Here is an 18,939-nt window from a genome sequence, read left to right on the forward strand (position 1 = left end):
AGATATATGTGCTAAGTACTTTTTACACATTATTGTATGTAATTCTTAACATTACACTGTGGTGGACACTATTCCATGTTACAATTGAGAACACTGAGGCACAGTTAGATTATGTAACTTGTCCAAGTTCTTACAGCCAGTACATGGTGAGTCAGAGGTTGAGCATGCTGCATAAGAGCAATGGTAATAAACTGCCTGCATGCCTCTGCTTATATAATCTGCCTACAGTTCCCATCGTCACCCCTGCCCCACCTGTTGTACATAAAAAAGGATTTGAGGTAGCTCAAATTTACACAAGGAACAGAAAAACAAAAGGATACACAGATTGAAGGGAATATGGGAATGTAAGAGTGAGAAAATATAGTGAAGTTGGGGTATAATTGGTACACAGAATTGAATGCTATATCGTCCTATAGAGGTGTTAAAAGTCTTGGTCTGGCTTTTGCCTGTGTTCTATCAGAAGCTAAAAGAAAAACAAGACTAAATTTTCTTTATTTGGACTCTTGGCACCTTCATTGTTTTAGTCATGATAATCTTGAATCCTTGTAAAGAATACCAGTTTTTCACATTGTAACTGCAAGGAGTCTTAATTGTGGTATATTTTTACTGTTTTCTGATTTTCTTTTTGTGAGGTTAGTAAGCCAAATTGCCATTGTTTATTTTTTAAGGTGTGAAAACCCAAAGAGAGAATTTTTAGCTAGATATAGGTCACGTGCTTCGTAAAAACCAGGGCTTGTTTATATAAATGCTCTTATTGTAGGAATCTTGGAAAATATATATTGGAAGATTTTAATCTTAATAAAAATGGCATTTTGCTAACTGTTTGTTAGACTGCTCCTTTCCACAGGTTTGTGAGCTCCTTAAGGACAAAAGACTTTGCCTTATGCATTTTTCCTCCCTGGTAGCCTCAGTGTATAGAAGGTGTTCAGAAAGTGAATAGTAAATGAATGGCTAGTAAATAAGAAAAGTCTGTTAATAACAGTTATAATTAATATTTCTACTTCTTTAAACTTAAGTCAATTACTCTGCCCAAAATGGAAAAAAGTATATCATCCTTTTTATAGTGGCAGCAAGTTGTATAAAGTAGATTATATACCACTAATGGTTGGACACTGGGACCACAAAGTCCAGCCCTTGAACATGGTATGTTTGGGGAATCGTCATAACTGTGGTATACCTAGAACGTAGTGGTTGTAAAGGAGAGTAGCAGGAGATAAGTATGGCAAGTTCCTGGCATGTAAAAGTTACTTTTTAATTTGAGGAATGAAAGTTAGTTCCAGGTTTTGTAGGATATTATATGGCATGTTATCTTTTTAAAAATAACCTTTTTAGTGGAGAGAAGAAGGGACACGATTGGATTCTAGTAACATTTGAAAAATAAATAATATAGATTAATTTCTTACATTTTAATTTCAAGATTATGGGAAATAAATTAACAGAACATTGAAATTTAATGACTTTATTCTGTTTTATTTCTCAGGATGTGATCTTCGTGGTGGGAAGCTAAGTTTTTAAACTACCCCAATGGATGCAGACAGTGATGTTGCATTGGACATTCTAATCACAAATGTAGTCTGTGTTTTTAGAACAAGATGCCATTTGAACTTAAGGAAGATAGCTTTGGAGGGAGCAAATGTAATTTATAAGCGTGATGTTGGAGTAAGTATTTTAACTTTGGTATGTGTACCATATGCCTAATTTTAGAGTGCTATAAGTGATGCTAAAATGTATCCATTCTACAGATAGTTTATGAGCAACTTACCATGGGCTAGTTGTCCTGGATACAGCAGTGGGCCCTGTAGAAGCTCCCCACCTCACATGTAGGTGGCAGCTTTTGGAGATACAGTACATGTATTTGAGTCTTAGCAGAAAACTCATTGATTAGAGACATTTTGTTGTTCTCTCAGTTTCTTTCAACTGAAGAAAGAGACCTTTATAATTTCATGTATACTTATTCAAATATATTCAATTAAAATTATATTTGAATGATACTCTAATATATTGTAATTTTTGTATTACATTATTAATTGTCATACCCCTCATTAGTTAGCCAAGATAGATGATTTTTCTTTCATAATAAATTGCTGAAAATAATATGGTTCAGTTCTTAACCTGGACATCTTACATTTTAGTTTTTGTTAAACCTGTAATATTTTAAAGCCTTAATATTAATAAGCATAACAATAATAAAACCTTAATGTTTTGAGATTGTTATAAATGACAATGGATATTTATTTGGCTTTTATAAACCAAAGATTGATGAAATAGGTATAATTTATACATTATGAAAATTAAGGATGTGTCTGAAGACTCTATTCACCTCTAAAAATTAAATGCCAGTATATCTATGTAAATTGTCATTAGTTCTTATGAAACTAAGTAAACCAAGTAACTAAGTAAACTAGAAACTAAGTAAAAATGAACTAAATTCAATTAAAATTTTCAGTGACCTACAATTAAAGATTTCCAAGTTCATCAGTAACACCATCTTTCCTTTGAAAAAAGAAATAAGTATGTCTGCTAAAAAGTTGAGAGAGGAATATTCCTAACACTGCTTTAGTACTTTAGCATAACACATGCAAAGGAAGTAGTTTTTGTTTTGTTTTGTTTTGTTCTTTTTTTTTTTTAGGAAGATTAATTGAAAAATCTGAGTTGATACACAAACTGTTGGTGAGAGAGTCTAGTGGTTCTCAGTCACTTGTGTATGCAATTTTATGATGTATTTTAGTTCAAATTTTATCTTCATCTTTGGTAAATTTTGAGTCTCCCTAGATTTAATAGCTTTCTAGTTTGATAGTATGACATATGAGACATATGACAGAGAAAAGGAAGAACTCAAAATGTGACAAAAGTTTTAAGGAGAAATGCCCAATTCATTTATATGTTATATTATTCAGTAAATTTCTCTTTCTTCCATATAATGGGCATATAATAAATATTTCCACAAATGAAAAGTTACAATGAAAATTTAAATTTGCATATTATTTTAGAGCTTAGTCCTTGATCTGTTTATACTCACTGGTAAGTTATTTCATTCCAACCCATAGCTTTAAATGCCTTTCACATCTAAGGAATCTCAAATTGTATTTCCAGCTTCAACATTTGTCCTTCCCTTGAGATTTCCATGTTGAGTTTGAGTATGTAATAAGCATTTCAACTGTAAGATACAATATAAAGTAGTGTTGGGTACCATGAAGCAGAACAAAGCAGGGTTAGGAATTGGGGAGCAATAGGGATGGGTGTTTCAGTGGAATGGTGAAGGAAGGCCTCTTTATGGAGGTGACATCTGATGAGAGACCTGAATGGAATGAGAATACTGAGGAGGGAATATTCCTGACGAAAGTAGCAGCTACCATGAAGCTCCTGAGGCATGAACAAGTTTGGCATGTGTGAGGATCTGCAAATTCCAGTTAAGTGACTGGAGTGGAATGAGAGTTGAAATGTTTGTGTACTTGTGGTACCGTTGATTTCAAGTATGTGGTAAGAGATTTATGTGGCTCTTGTATTTTTAATTAATTAAATGTCCTTTTGGGTTTATATGTTCTTTGTGTTCAGTGTTGTACTTGATTTCGGAATGAGTGACTTGGAGAACAGTTATTTCAGTTTTGGATAAGCTTGGAGTATTTGGACATTAACATGGCTACATAGAACAGAACCATATGTAAAAATTAATGCTCATTAGGTAATCAGATTTTTTTGTTTTCAGAAAGTATTAATGAAGCTTAGAAAACCTAGAATTACAGCTACAATTTGGTCCTCAGGAAAAATTATTTGCACTGGAGCAACAAGGTAAATATTACTTGGGTTTTTAATATTTATTTTTTACTTATTCACTCATGGAAAGGACATTTTCCTAGACTTAGATGAAAAATTATATGTAAAGTTTATTATATTCCTCAGTATAAAATTTATTTCCTATGTAACTGATAATCTTTTTCTTTCCTTAAAACCATAGTGAAGAAGAAGCAAAATTTGGTGCCAGACGTTTAGCCCGCAGTCTGCAGAAACTAGGTTTTCAGGTAAATTCCAAAAATTATCCAAACTGCAAATATTCAAGGATTTATTTTTGTGAAATTAAAAAATTTTAATGTGATAGACTAAAGAAATCACCACAGAAACTCTTCTTAATTGTTGAACTTTTTCTAGGGTTTTTTTTTTTTTTTATATGCTGGCCTTCAGTATGAAAATGAGTAGCAAAACTTGCCTGTGGGTATTTGTAAAAGATCCTAGCATTGTCCCAAATTCCTTTCCCTTAAAGAGACTTGTTTCCTTGCAGATTAATTTCCTTTTCAACTCTTAGTTTTTTCACTTCTCACCAATAAAAAAAAAAAAGTTTTTGGTCATCTCACAAATGCCAGGTCAGGATGATGAGTAGAGAGCTGCAGAGTCCTGTTGACATGGACACACAGGGTGGCAGGCTCTTGCACTTGTAAAGCGACTGTCGGGCATTTCAGCTTTATCACATATAATTCTGTAGAAGTATACCTTCTAATAAAATGATTACATATTACGGAATTGCTGGGTCACTTGCAAACGATGAGTAAGTGAAAGATAAAGATGAGATGTGGTCCCTGAAGAGGAGGGTGAGACTATTTGGGATTTAGATGAGTTTGTGGAAACAGGGATGGGAAGTTGAGTTTCTCTCTGATGACTCAGTCTCTGAAGTAGAAGGTGATAGCAGTGGACTGAACTGCTCTTGGGGCATGGGGTTTGGTGCTCAAGGAGCGTGGCAGTCCAGGGAACCTTGACATGTACCTGGATTCGAGGGTAGTGCTACTTTGCAGTTCCCTTGCTTTCTGCAGCTGCATTGTGCAAGTACTGAGTCGGAGGATACTTAGCTCATCTACAATTGTGATGTTAGGAGGAATGTTTGAAAAGATAATGAAATGAAATGATTCAAGATGGTGGGAGTGGCTGAAGTAATTAAGAGAACATTATTTTCAGCCTTGGTGCTCCTTTTCTCAGCATAACTAATTAGAAGTGGGAGAAATCCCAATTAGTTAAAAACACAATTTTATCACTCTATCCTCCAAGGGAAAATAAACATCTAACTAAACTCACAGAAATGTCATTTTACCTTAATGTATGTGAGAAAAACATCTGAACCTTTGGAGCCTGATGTACCCTCTATTTATGGACTTTTTAAGGTGACATCTTTTCCATTTTGACTCTTTAGAAGGAGAACCCTGCTTGAATTTTTTTTCTCACTGTTCTCTCTCGTTTCCCAATAGTTTTAAATATCCCATTTAAAGTATCAAAAAGTTAAACTAAACATAAGATTCAAAAGACCCTGAATATACCATTTTAATCATGCAAATATCTCAGGTTTTAATTTTTTAATGAAGTTGTTGAGCTTTTTTTTTCTTTAATTCAATTATAGCTTTTAATACTAAGCAACTTACAAAGATATACAACTCTTATGTATCCATAATAATTAAAAATAAAAAATGATTTAAAAAAATACTAAATCCATGCTTAAGATGTTTCTGTTTTATCTTGTTTCCACTAAATTATTAAGGATTGCTATGATGAGCAGCTTTTTTCCTTTCAAAATAAATTCATTGCGTTTTACTTCTTTCCTAAAGGTAATATTTACAGATTTTAAGGTTGTTAACGTTTTGGCAGTGTGTAACATGCCATTTGAAATCCGTTTGCCAGAATTCACAAAGAACAATAGACCTCATGCCAGGTAGGTCTTTGAAGAATCAAGATAACTTAGCAAATTTAAAATTACTAGTCAGGCTATAACTATTTATATCAATTGTGGCTTTTTTTGTTTAGTTATGAACCTGAACTTCATCCTGCTGTATGCTATCGGATAAAGTCTCTAAGAGCTACATTACAGATTTTTTCAACAGGAAGTATCACAGTAACAGGTATTCTATGATATTGAAACAAAACTTGGCAGTTACAGATTGAACGATATAAGAAATGCCCGTAACAAGATAGAAATAAGGTCTAATTTGTCCCTTTCAGTCAATTCTGCCCTTTAAGGGGAACCAGTCTCCTGACTTTTACCACTGGAGATTACTTTTACTTGTTTGTGTACTATTTGTAAGTCTTATATATACTATTTTGTGTCTGTCTTTTACTCATCATTATCTTAGTGAGATTCATTCAGATTGTTCCATGTAGGTGTATGTAGATCATTCATTCTCATTGCTGTATAGTATCCAGTGTGTGAATGTGTCCAAAGGCATTTGAGTAGTTTCCAGTTTGGAGCTGTTAAGAAAATTCTATATATCCATCGTATGATTTTTTTTTAAATTATGATATCTTGCATTTAAAATACCCACAAGAAACTTATTTTACGAACTTCATAGAGGTTTTACTTAGCAAAATATTCAAATATAATTGGTACCTATTTGTTATGTTATATGTGAATTTTGTTACATCTTTTGAATCTTTAAGTATTTGGAAGGGGTGGTTTCAGAAGACTGGGCATACGTGTCGAAGGGTAGCATTAGCATGCAGAATGATTTTTAAAGGTACTGTGATTATAAATTGTGCAGAGGCATTGTTTGGGAGTCAAGCGCAACCTTAGGCAAAACTGAGTTAAGGGAAGTTTCTTTAGTGTCCTTGAGTTTTGCTTTTTATTTGTTCAGTCCTTAAAGGAAAATAATAATTTTTGAGAACCTTTAGGCTCTCAAAAAATAAGCTTTAGTTTTGACTCATCCTATGGGTTTTTCCATCTTCCTTGGAGACTTTCAAAGCCTATTGCCAGGATCCCATCTAAATCTTAAAAATGGAGTGGTGGGGGAGCAAGTCTGTTTGTTCCCTTCTTTCAACTGTTTCCACACTTTGGAGCTTGGACATCTGAGAGGCCCCAAAGTCTATTGAATAGTCCCTGATAAGTGTAGAATATAAAATGGTGCATATGTAAAAATCTGCATTTATTGAGTTAATGGATAATTAAACAACACAATAAGAAACTGAAGATAATTGACCTGGCTAAGTAGAATACATTATTTACATCTGAAATATCCTAGAAAATGTTAACAATTCGATGAGCACATCCTGAGTGGTTCCCGTGAGTAAACACTGTCCTTTGTAGAGAGGGGTAAGGTGAGTCAGGAAGCAGCCGACCCAAGATAGGATGTGGGCAGGGACCTTCAAAGCATTCACAGTGAGTAGATATGTAAGTTTTCAGGATCTTTCAAAAACAGTGTGTATGAATGAAACCATTTTTATTGAAAATAAATTTTTTGAACATATCTTTCATTGCCCTTTTTTATGTTTCTTCTTAGCTATTTAAATGAAAGATTACACTTTTAAAAAGTTGTTCTGGAGTTAAATGGATTAATTCAAATGTAGGGTCACCTCACTATCTTGTACCTTTTCCCCCCCTATTGACTTGGGTGAGCTCTGAGGGTGAAATGACCAGATTTGAAATAAACGTGTGGATACTAAGAGGTAGTAAATCTGTGGGGATTTTTAGACTGTGTAGTTTAAAACAGCCCTCTGGTTTCCCAGTGTTTTGGTAGCAGCGTTGTTTCACTCTTCTGGGTTCCTCCAGACCTCTGTGAGCCTCAGTTGTAGCCAAACCAAAAGCCAGACAACAGCAATCCAAAGGACAGTGATTGTGTAGTCCCATTTCTTACTCCTTCCTTTCATACATATTATATTACAGTGCTTTTTATTCTCCTCATGAGAGTTTGTGTGCAGTTTCTTACACTCTCTTTTCAGACTGATGCCCTAAAACAAAACGAATAACATTATTTTGTCTTTCAGATTTCCTTTTGTCTAGAAAAAATTTATATTCTTTTGGTTCTTATTATGACTATGTGTATAATTATGTAAGCATAGAATTTTTAAATAATTAATTTGATATTCTAAACTACCTGAATATTTGTAATTCTGGGAAATCAGTATTTCCTAGCACTCCCCTTTTCAACTCTTCTCACTCCTTCCTCCGTTGTGTTTGTTACAGGGCCAAACGTAAAGGCTGTTGCTACTGCTGTGGAACAGATTTACCCATTTGTGTTTGAAAGCAGGAAAGAAATTTTATAATTCATCACTTAATTGGTTAGAATCTCTAACTGAGCACCTTTTAAAACCTGCTGCACATTGGACTCATAACAAAAGGAAAACTGGACCAACGGTAATTGAGGAAATAGACTCTTTTATTCATTCACGGCTACAGTGTAAGCTCCAGTCCCTTTGGATTTTATTCCAAACCTTGCTGTAATATAAAAAGGAAGTTTACAAGACATGACATTGCTGCTTTTACAAAAGGACATTCTATTTATTTTCGCAGTAATTCTCATGTCCCCATAAGCAGAGCTGTCACAGTGTGCACTACCTTAGATTGTTTTATTGTTGTCATTGTTATTTTTTTCCAGTTTGAGCTAATGTGTTTTATTTGTGAATAGTCTTTTACATTTTTGTATGCTGAATATGGGCACCAAAGAACCTGTAAAAGTTATCTTTTTCAATTGAATGTGCACAAATAAAAATTTGGAAAAGATCTCTCTTCATATCCATTCTATAACTTTTATTCCCCATTTTCTATTTTAACAAAAATTGTATTTGTAATTCTTTTTTTTTTAATCTATGCAAGCTTAGACTTTGGCTAAAGTGTGTTGGCTTCTTTTTGAAGTGTATTTTGTATATATACATATATATGCGCCACATGTATATAGTATCTTTTAATGCTCTGTTACCAAATATCAAATAGGAATTTTTTTCATGCAGATTAGAAATAAAAACATGTATATAAATTCTAGGGAACAGAGTGGAACTTTATAGATAAAGAATAATGTTTTATGTTGCTAATTTAATATGACAGAAAATGTTAAATCACCTTTAAAAGTGAAGAAATTGTAGTTTTAAAAAGAGAATCCTCTTATCCACTAGATGGATGGGAGAAAGAAGCTGTGATGGCTTGTGCCTCATTTGGACCTTTGTTGTTCTGGAAAGACTCAACAACTATAGTTGTAGGGAAGTGGTTGAGGTTCTTGACTCATTCATCTTAGGTTGGTGCTCAAGGCTATACTAAGAGTCTTGTCAGAAGTTGATAACATTGTGCTGTTTTAACAAGAAGTGCCCACAAGTTGCCTCTGTGCCACAGTATAATTATAATACAGTTCCACTTGAACTTGAAAGCCATTTTGTGAGATATGTCTTTCCCCTTGCTATGTCTTATTTAATGGAGCTAAAGAGTGAGTATTCAGTATATGGGATTGCTACTCTTACAGTTAATGTGTGTTTATGAAACAGTATCTGTGGCTCACCCTTGAGCCCGGGAGTGGTAACACAGGATCAAGCTGCGGTCATGCTCTACCACTTAGGCTTAGGAGTTTATGGTAACCAACAGTGATTTTACCTAGAAATAAAGCTGAGTGGAGAGTCAAATTAGCTTCTCAGGAGAAACTTAAGAGAGACAATGTTCCAACGTCATTTTCCATGAAAACCTGAATTTCCAAAAGGTTTTGAAACCTTTGTGAAAAATTACAACATCTTAACCTCCATTTATAGTTCATTTTTCCTTACCATATTATAAAATCTTGAAAACCTAGCTTAAGCACTGCACTGAACTGTATATATTATTTTATGTTTATCTTCTTTCTTCTCAATGCCTTCCCTTACCCTGCCTCTCACTCCCTCCAAAGTAGGGGGCAGAGGCTAACTTTTGTATTTTCTTTCTTATGAAAGATTTAAGTGTGTTTTTTAGACTTTAATTTTTCTTTTTTTTTTTATTTGTGTTTATTTGATTCATTTTAAGTTCTAGTAGGATAGCTAAACTCATAAATACAGAGAATAAAAATTAGATGAAAGAATTACAGGCAGACTTTTGTAAAAATTTGAGATTTTTCACTTAGTTTTAATTAACAGTAATAAGTGACCTCTTGTTTTGCAGTGTTCACAAAGAAAGATAGAATGGGGGAAAAACATGATTATATAGCCAAGGTGCAGATCCAGATGCTATAACATTTTCAGTATTAGAATGACTTGAAAACTGAGCAGATCAATAGCTCACTGAGGTGTTTTGTCTGAAAAGGTTAGGGGAAAGAGTCTGACCAGGTCTGTTTTCGGGGCTGCCGAGTGAGCCCCACCTGGCAAAGTGTCCATGGGTGATCCACTAAACAAAGCTGGGAAGAAATGAGTGTGTCTTATGTCTTCTGCTGGCTTTCCACAAGTACTGTAAATTTTTTTTATAAATAAAAACTGTGAATATATACATGCAAATTATAAGTATCCCCCCTTTTTATTTTTGAAAACCAAAAAGCTTGAACTGGTATGGGGCGATGGGAATTGGGTAAAAATTAGTTTGAAGACAAAATTGTTTAGTTACAGACTCAGGATAATAAAAGAAGAATATAAGAGCATGATTTAAAATACTGAAGTTGAGGTCACTGGTAATAAACCAGCTAGGTTGATAAACAATTTCCTGCCCATTTACAGTGAATGGCTAAACCAAGAAATAGCTGTTTGAACTTCAATGGAAACACGAAACAGTTTTGTTAAATATTTTACAATCTGTGATGTTTGGCAAAGAAAAACAGTTCATATTGATAACCTGTCTTGATTTTTTTAAAAAAAATCTTGGCCTATAATTCACCAAAAATTCATGATAAATTTCTTTCTTTTTCCACACCATAACAAGGTTTCAGGGAGGCACATCTCACACAAGAGCCTGAAAACCCAATCATCGCACTTACGAACTACAAAAGGATCAAGGATCGTGATAAATTTCTTAAACTGATCCTCTGCAGAACACATTTCCCCTTCTCTTTCCAAAACAAAACAACAATGCATGCTCTAACTTGCATATGAAATGTGCCATGATAGAATTGAGATCTCAAATCTCCTTTGCCTTTAGCTTCCCCCTGCCAATTTTAACTTAGATAATACATTTCAGAAACAGGACTTTTAGTCATTCTCCTTAGTCTCTTATAGATTTATATAGTCTTTTCACTTTGTTATAAGGGAATGTTGTGGATCATGTACCCTTAGTTCAAACTGGGACCGTTTGTTAGGGAACAGTAGGAAAATTCCAAGCTAAATAAAATGGAGTTTTGACTCATAGGATTCTCTTTTCTTCAGGTTAATCATTTTTTAAAATTCTTTCCCAAGTTATGCTTTAAGTTTTTTGTGTGTCTTTCATAGCTCATAATATTAGTAATTTAATGGGTTACTACTCAAGTGCTTTAAGATTCTTTATTATGGATTTTCTATCATCATATCCAAATTCTATTGGTAAAATGTCTTAGCAAGTCTTAAAAATCAACTGGAGAAATATGGAAGAGAACAATCCATCTTTGTGTGAGTGAAAATCCATGTTGCTGGTACAGGTGTCCATCAATATGTTTCATCACAGAAAAGAACATAGGAAATTGTCTTTATGTGTGAATGTCATTTATTATGTCTGCAGTCATCTGAAAGTCAGCATCAATTATAGCCTGTGTGCCATAATCTGAGGTAGTGATATTCCTGAGGAGTGCGAAAAATTGCAGGAAATTATGAATTACTATAAGTTGTCATGAAAACCTTACAAGGAGAAGATTTTTGCAGGCTTGACTTAATAACTTAAACCTAATTGCTTAGAGATTTGGATAAATAACCTAACGGCCTGACTGACTCCTTTTCTAATGTTTTATTAACAACTATTTGTAAATAAATATGGTCCCAGGATTTTTAAATTGCCTTTGATATTCATTTAAAAAATGGAAAAATGCTTATTTTTCTCAACTATTATGAAGTCTTTTTTAAAAAATATTTTACAATATTAACATGAAACTCATAAAAGGATATTTTGCATTAAATTCTAGATCATAATTCATAAAATAAGCTGTATAATCTTTGTACTTGTTGAACTGTAACTAGGAATGATCACAAAAATCCTGGCCAGTGTCTGCTTCTAATCTAGATAGAAAATCTGTGCAATTAAATTGTCCACACTGTGTGTCCTGGTTCTTTTTTACACAAGACCCAGTCCAAGTAGTGCCTTAGTAGGCAAAAACTGTAAGCCTGTGTCCAGACAACTTGTGTCTGAATAATAAAGCAGCAACTGGCCTCCACACATACTTAGCTTAAGGCAAAGGTTGATCTCACCACTAGGACTTACATCTTTTCAAAGGCTGCTCTGTGAAAAGAAATAAGGTAGAAAGTATTGAACCAGGCAGTATCTTTTTTTCTTAACCCGATAACCTGCTCAGAATCAAAAAGAGATCACTTAAGACCTTGTATAGCTCATCTACCTTTGGAGATTCCTTTTGGGGAAGAAAGGGTTAAAGAGTTTTTGTTCATACAATTTCAGGGTGTCCTTTTAAAACTAGCTCCATGACGCTGAAGAGAAAACCCAGGAGTAGCAACTATGCATTGGTCCAGAGACACCCTACTAAGTGTTGTGACACTGCATCCATGCTCATAAGGTGTTGAGCCTGTTAGGTCTCTGGAGAGAGCTGCCTGGGTTGCTCCCCGGCACACAGCTTGTTGCACTCCAAGAGCTGCTCTTGGGCTTTTCCTTTTTGAAGCTGTGTGGGCACTAATTCTTCTTGGTGATGACTCATAAAACAAATGTTGTTCTTCACATAGTTCCTGAAAGAGAAAAAAGCACTCATGAGAATGTCATTCTTAGTTTACAGTTCTTGAAAAAAATGTGCAGGCTATTATTTTTAAAATCACCCTGGGGTTTTAATGTTTTAGCTATGGAACAGAGATTTTATTGTGAAGCCTGATGTCTGATGAAACTCAGTATGCCGCAGAACTTTGGGCCATCTCATGCAAAGGGTGAGGTGGGGTGTCCTCTCAGAACACCCCACCTCGATGGTGGGGTTGAAGATTTGTTGACGTGCAGATGCTCAAGAAAGTGGTTTGGAGAGAAGAGTGGTCAGAGGGTGGGTGGGATGCTTTCGAATGGAGCAGTGATTGGTGGCAGCAGTCTAGGGTGTGACTATCCCATCTGTCTGCTCCCCTTCAGAGCACAGCTTCTTTAAGGAGTGGACTGTAGCTGATGTCTTCACTTCCATTCTCTCCTCAGACCTCGTCAGTCTGTCCTCTCCACTAAGACTGAGTCGGCTACGCCTATGGTCACCTCCCACCTTCCTGCAGCCCTTCTGGCTTCTCCCAGCCTCGCTGTTGGCTCCTTTTCAGTCCTTTTTGACACTCCCTCCTCTGCTTGATCTCTAAACTAGTTGGCATATTCAGGCCCTGGACCTCATCCCCATCTGTCTCTGCTCTCTGACTGGACGATCCCATCTGGCTCCACGACTTAACCACTTACAAGCTGCTGGCCACCTGCTGGGGCTTGACTCTAACCTCGAGAGAGAGGCTCCAAAATTTCAGGCTTCCATATCCAACTGCCTACTAATAATGTGCCCGTTCCATGTCTAAAGGACCTCAAAATTAATATCTCTAGAACAGAGCTCTGTTATCTCTCAAGCCCTGAAACCAAGTCTTCTTTCAAATGTCTACATCTCACCATGCATCCAGTTTCTCAAGCTAAAACTTTTGGTGTCTTCCTCACTACTTCATTGCCTTACTTCTGTATCTAGTTCATTTGTGTATTCATCCATTCAGCAGTGAGCTTCAGTTATATGCCAAGGAACTGTTGGGAAACAAAATTCCCTGCCTTCAAGGAATTCAAATGTAGTGAGGAGGCTGGACACAGTGGCTCACACCGGTAATCCTAGCACTCTGGGAGGCCGAGGTGGGAGGATCGCTTGAGTTCAGAAGTTTGAGACCAGCCTGAGCAAGAGTGAGACCCCATCTCTACTAAAAATAGAAAGAAATTAGCCAGGTGTGGTGGTGCACGTCTGTAGTCCCAGCTACTCAGGAGGCTGAGGCAGGAGGATTGCTTGAGCCCAGGAGTTTCAGGTTGCTGTGAGCTAGGCTGACACCATGGCACTTGCCTGGGCAAGAGAGTGAGACTTTGTCTCAAAAAAAATCAAATGTAGTAGGAAGAGGCAGGCAGTAAACCAAGTAAAATATAATGTTTCAGCTTTGGTTAAAATGAAATAAAAATTAGCTGGGCATGGTGACGGGCACCTGCAGTCCCAGCTCCTCTGGAGGCTGAGGTGGGAGGATCGCTTGAGCCCAGGAGTTGAGGCTGCAGTGAGCTAAAGTCATGCCACTGCACTCCAGCCTGGGCTACAGAGCGAGACTCTGTCTCTAAAAATAATAGTAATAATAAAATTTTAAAAAAATAGGGTGACATAAGGAAGGAGATGAAGGTGTGAGACAGGTTGCTATGTAGGGGAAGAGAACGCTAGACAGAGAAAACAAGTGCCTAGACCGAGTCGTGAGTGCGCCTGGTGTGTGGGGATGCTGCTTTGGGCCCGCGTGGCCGTGAGAGTAGAGCGGGGAGAGAAGTAGGACGTGCAGGGCTGCAAGTACACCAGCCCGCTGGATGGAGAGCACTGGAGGGTGTGAGCAAAGGAACGCCTGGATCTCATTGAAAGGGATCACTCTGGCTGCTGGGTAGAAAATAGGTTGGAGGGGTACAAGGGTGGAACGGGCACCAGGTAGGTGGCTACTGCAGTAGTACAGGAGGGAGATCGTGGTGACTCAGATCAGGGTAGCAGTGAAGGTGGCCAGGCTCTGGATGTATTTGGAAGTAAGAGCCCTCACTCCTTATAGATTGAAAGTGGGTGTGAGGGAAAGAGGGTCAGGGAAGCCTCCAGGGTTTGTGGCCAGAGCACGTAGAAGGATGATATTGACATCCACTGAGGTGGATAAGACTGCGAGTAGAGTAGGTTTGGGGACATCACGGCTTCAATTTAGGACATGCTAAGCTTGAGGCATCAGACAGATGAAAAGAGATGTAGAGAAAGACAAGCCTCCAACTCAGGAGAGAGATCTAAGCTTGGGATGTACACTTCAGAGTCACTGGCATATAGATGACATAAAAGCCGGTGAGCATGATAGAGAAGCAGTCAGAGGACCGGCCCCTGGGGCGTGCCAACTTTGAGGTAGGAGACAGCCAGGAGGTGGGTCCGTAAGGCAGTGAAGTATTAATATTTGGGGAAGGGAGGCACATGGTGAGGATAGTCTGGGGCAGTCTAAGGTGCGGAATGAGAATTGACCACAGGGCTTGGCAGTGTGAGGTAACTGGAACATTGAAAAGCAATTTGAGGAGAGTCGTGGCCCTGAAAGTCTCACTGGAGCAGGTTCCTGAGAGAATGGGAAGAGCAGAAGCGGCACCGAGGACAGTGAATGCAGGCAGCTCTTTAGAAGAACTTTGCTATAAACAGTAACCGAAAAATAGGGCAAAAGCTGGAGAGAAAAATGGCACCAAAAGACCTCTTTAAAAAAAAAAAAAAAAAAGCTGGGGAAAATCACAGCAGGTTTCTATGCTGATAAGAGGTAAAAGTAAAAATATGGATGATGCAGGGGTGAGCAGGGAGAGCTGTTGGAGAAGGTGCTGGAGACGGGAGCAAGGAGAGAGGGCGGGAAGCAGTTGGCCTTGCATAGGAGTGGCGGAGTTCATGCCTGGTCCCGGAGGGAGGTGCTGGATTTGGATGCCATTACGATGTGCACGTTGGTGTGGAAGGTGGTGAAAGTTCCCTCGTGAGTGTGTCCATTTTTTCTGAAGTCAGAAGCAAGGCCAGTGGTGGGGAGTGAGGAGGTGCAGAGGTTTCCGGAGAAAGGAGGTGGTATTGAGCAGTTGTTCAGGAGAGAGGCAGAGGTAATGGGCTAGGACACGTGTGACTGCCAGGCAGCATCAAGGGCCACTTGATGACAGAAAACGAGACGTAGCACTATGCTTACGTGCTTTCTCAGCCTCCTGCAGCCGAGTGACTGCAGATGCTCACTTGGGCATGCCTTAAAGTGTACATCAGATTATGTCACCGCCTGGTTAAAATCCTGCAGTCTCTCCCACTGCATTTAGAATGAAACCCAACTCTTCACTCAGCCTGCAAGGCCCTGCACGCTAGTCTTTACCTACTTGCTAACTCAGCTCAGTGATCACAGCATCCTGGACTTTTTGCCATTCCTGGAACAGGTTAAGTGTGTTTCTGATGTAGCCTTTACTAACTGTTCTCTCTGCCTGAATTCTTTTTCCCCCTATCTTCTCAGGGTTGGCACTTTATTATCACGCAGATTGTAGCTTAAATGTTACAGCCCAGAATAACCTTCTTAGGTCACCCAGTAGAAAGTGCCACCCACCCCCTACCAGTAACTTACTATCTAATCAGCACATTTGAACTCTCCTGGTGGTTGTACTCAATGATAATGTTTAGAACCTAGATCAGTGCATGGCACATAATAGATGCTCAATAAATATTTACTGACTAAATGAATATGGATGAATGAAGAAATGGCCACATCAAATTAACTACTAAAAGTGAAAAGTAATTTAAGCCTCGGAACCAAAATATTTACAAAACATTAATGTGTTTATTCTTTCCATTTGTGCCCACTTGAACTGGGAGAAAGAGTAAAGGAAATCACAGCTGAAACAGCAACCATGGTTGAACATCCCATTTGGAATTTGTAGCTGGCCAGGCAGAAGTTCAAAATAAAATCCTTTCAAATCACATTATTGCAGAAATCTTTTCTGACCTCTCAGCTGAGTCACTGTTTATTTTGTAAGAAACTTAACATCCTTGGAAGAGTATTTGTTTTCTCAGCTTTGTAGAAATAGGGGGTAAAAGAGCCCAACTCCAAATATGACAGAGGAAAATGTTAAGCAATGTGTAGTATCCAGTTTGAAGTTAATTTGATATTACAAATAGTTTCCTTTCTTCTTAGACACAGTCATTGAGATTTATACATCAGGACTGTTACCCTGGTGACAAAAGTTGATTGATTGTTTTATTAACTTCTAAATTCATAAGGACTCCCCTTACTAGACAGTGTCTTTCCTCAGTCTTTAAGTTCACTTCAGCTTCTGCATACTAGCAAGTTCCATGGGCGTTCTACCACCTCACATTTTCTTAACTAATTTGATAACTTGTCTATTTTTTTGTCTTTTGTTTAACATACACACTTCAGATATACTTTGGTCAACTTACGTAAGTCAGACTGCTGACATTTTCATTGTAAAAGCCTTTGCCAACCTGCTGCTTCAGCTAGCTTGCTAGTATTGCATGAATAGGAGTTAACCAAGATTTCCAAGAGCAACTTTTCTGCCCTCAGCACTGGGCTTCCCCACAACACACACCTAGTTGATACTACTGCTGCTACAAAGACTTTAAAGTGCAGAACTGCTTTGCCACCTCACTTTTTATAATACTCTGCACCAGTTTGTTCTTCAGTGCAAACCTTGCAGTACTCATGTAGTCTCACTAGGGCTTCACCGTACTTTTAGCTTTTGGTCTTCTCCTAATATGCAATTTATAGCTTTCTTGGAGAGGGTCTGGATTTCTTGAGTATTGCATGACTCAAAAGTAACAGAAATGTGATTCTTTCAAATACATTTCATAAGGCAGAATTTTACGAATTTTGATTCTTTCCCCACCCCAAATTGTGAATTAGTAGGGAGCCAGGGAAGAAGATTGTTTCCTGGGAGCTAAAAGAGAGAATTTGAAGGAAGCATAGGTATGATAGATTAAATGTGGTCAAACATTCTTTGTTGTTCATCCCATCAAGAGGTTAAGTCTGTTTCTTCAGCCCTTGAATCTGGGCTGGCCTTGGACTTGTACTGACAGTAGGAAGTGGTGGAAGCGATGCGTGAGCTCTAGATGTCAACCGCAGAAAGCCGTGCAGCTCCTGCCTTCACTCCCGTGGGACGCTGCCTGAGTCTGACATGTGAGGGAGTCACATCACGTCCCACAGGACCAAAGCTCCCCACCAGCAGCCAGCACCTGCTGCCACCTGCGTGGTCACGTCCCGTGTGACCATGGGCCCTCCTGCTGGTGGAGCTGTACAAGAGCGCCCAGGTGAAGCAAGCAGAGGCACCACCCAGCCAAATCAAAGAATTGCAGGACAGACTAAGTTGTTCTTTTAAGCCACTACAGCCTTGGGAGGCTTTGCTATGCAGCAATAGATAACTGATGTGAAACAGGCATAAAGAAGGATGAGAAAGGAAGGAAGATTCATAGATTTGGACTTCATTGGTGCCCTGCCATCTCAGTTCTGGAAAAGACCTGAATCTGTCAGGAATGTCACCGATTTATAGGTGGATACATTGGAGTTATAAAGGTCTGAGTCCATTAATGATTTAAATTACATATTTCTAATTAATAGTCTCATTCAGACTCTGTGTTGGCCAAGAAATCTGGTCTTTGGGCTTCAGCTTGCGTAGAACCAGGCAATGCGCTGGTCAGGACAACGGTGTATCCAGCCTTCCTGACCATTATATTTCTCATTGTAAATGAATCATTTTCATTTTGTTTTCTTTTTTAAAAAAAAAAACAGCCTCGTCTGTATCAAAAATTAGCCCTACTATTTGATAATCACTTTATGGCTTGAATTGAGAGATTTTTTCTCTGCTTTTTATAGAGTAAAATATTTTTAAAATTTAAGCCATTTAAAAATGTGTAGAACACAAAGTGAAAATTTTTCACAATCCTACTTATTACACCCCCACCAGGATTAACAATTTGGCCAATATAAAAATACATGCACACATATGCCTACCATCAATTCACCTGTCAGCTTTACTTTTCCTTCAGATAAAGGCCGAAGAATCACTATGCCCACATTATCTATAATCATACATTTCTATCCAGTGTTTTCAAAGTATTTTTAAAAGAAAACCACAAACTATAAAAATGTAGTTTCCTCCCATTATATTAAAACTCAAGAACAAGTATCCCTACATTTCTCAGTGAAATGATTTAACCCTAGGACGGGTAACAAGTTCTCCTTCATTCCTAGCCCCTTGTGTCACCTCTTCCCCCAGGCCATGGCTTTGGCAGTTAAATCTACTAAAAGAAAAGGGAGTTTTCAGGGCCCACCTCTAAGTTAAAATTGTTTCCCTTTTAAGTTACATTGTTTAAACACTTCTCCATGTGAAATTTATTTAACTAGTTTTCTAAATACCTATTCATA

General features: G+C 37.6%; 2 protein-coding genes and 1 pseudogene across 3 annotated transcripts in view; 1 reads left to right on the forward strand and 2 right to left on the reverse strand.

Moving 5' to 3' along the window:
• Window positions 1-8,435, forward strand: part of TBPL1 (TATA-box binding protein like 1) — a 32,547-nt gene extending 24,112 nt beyond the window's left edge. For both annotated transcript variants that reach the window (XM_069488242.1, XM_069488241.1), the window contains exons 2-7: window positions 1,481-1,659; window positions 3,707-3,789; window positions 3,956-4,019; window positions 5,586-5,689; window positions 5,782-5,876; window positions 7,931-8,435. In XM_069488242.1, the coding sequence (XP_069344343.1) occupies window positions 1,525-1,659; window positions 3,707-3,789; window positions 3,956-4,019; window positions 5,586-5,689; window positions 5,782-5,876; window positions 7,931-8,010 (561 nt within the window). In that variant the 5' untranslated portion in view covers window positions 1,481-1,524 and the 3' untranslated portion in view covers window positions 8,011-8,435. The remainder of the gene's footprint in view (window positions 1-1,480; window positions 1,660-3,706; window positions 3,790-3,955; window positions 4,020-5,585; window positions 5,690-5,781; window positions 5,877-7,930) is intronic.
• Window positions 8,436-10,588: 2,153 nt separating this feature from the next.
• LOC138396215 (small nucleolar RNA U13) lies at window positions 10,589-10,676 on the reverse strand (annotated as a pseudogene).
• A 1,710-nt stretch (window positions 10,677-12,386) lies between these two features.
• The window catches only part of SLC2A12 (solute carrier family 2 member 12), a 49,513-nt gene continuing 42,960 nt past the window's right edge, over window positions 12,387-18,939 (reverse strand). Inside the window, exon 5 of the mRNA XM_069488925.1 lies at window positions 12,387-12,540. Coding sequence (XP_069345026.1) covers window positions 12,387-12,540 — 154 coding nt within the window. The remainder of the gene's footprint in view (window positions 12,541-18,939) is intronic.

Source organism: Eulemur rufifrons, chromosome 15, assembly GCF_041146395.1.
Source record: "Eulemur rufifrons isolate Redbay chromosome 15, OSU_ERuf_1, whole genome shotgun sequence".
In the NCBI taxonomy this organism is placed as follows: domain Eukaryota; kingdom Metazoa; phylum Chordata; class Mammalia; order Primates; family Lemuridae; genus Eulemur; species Eulemur rufifrons.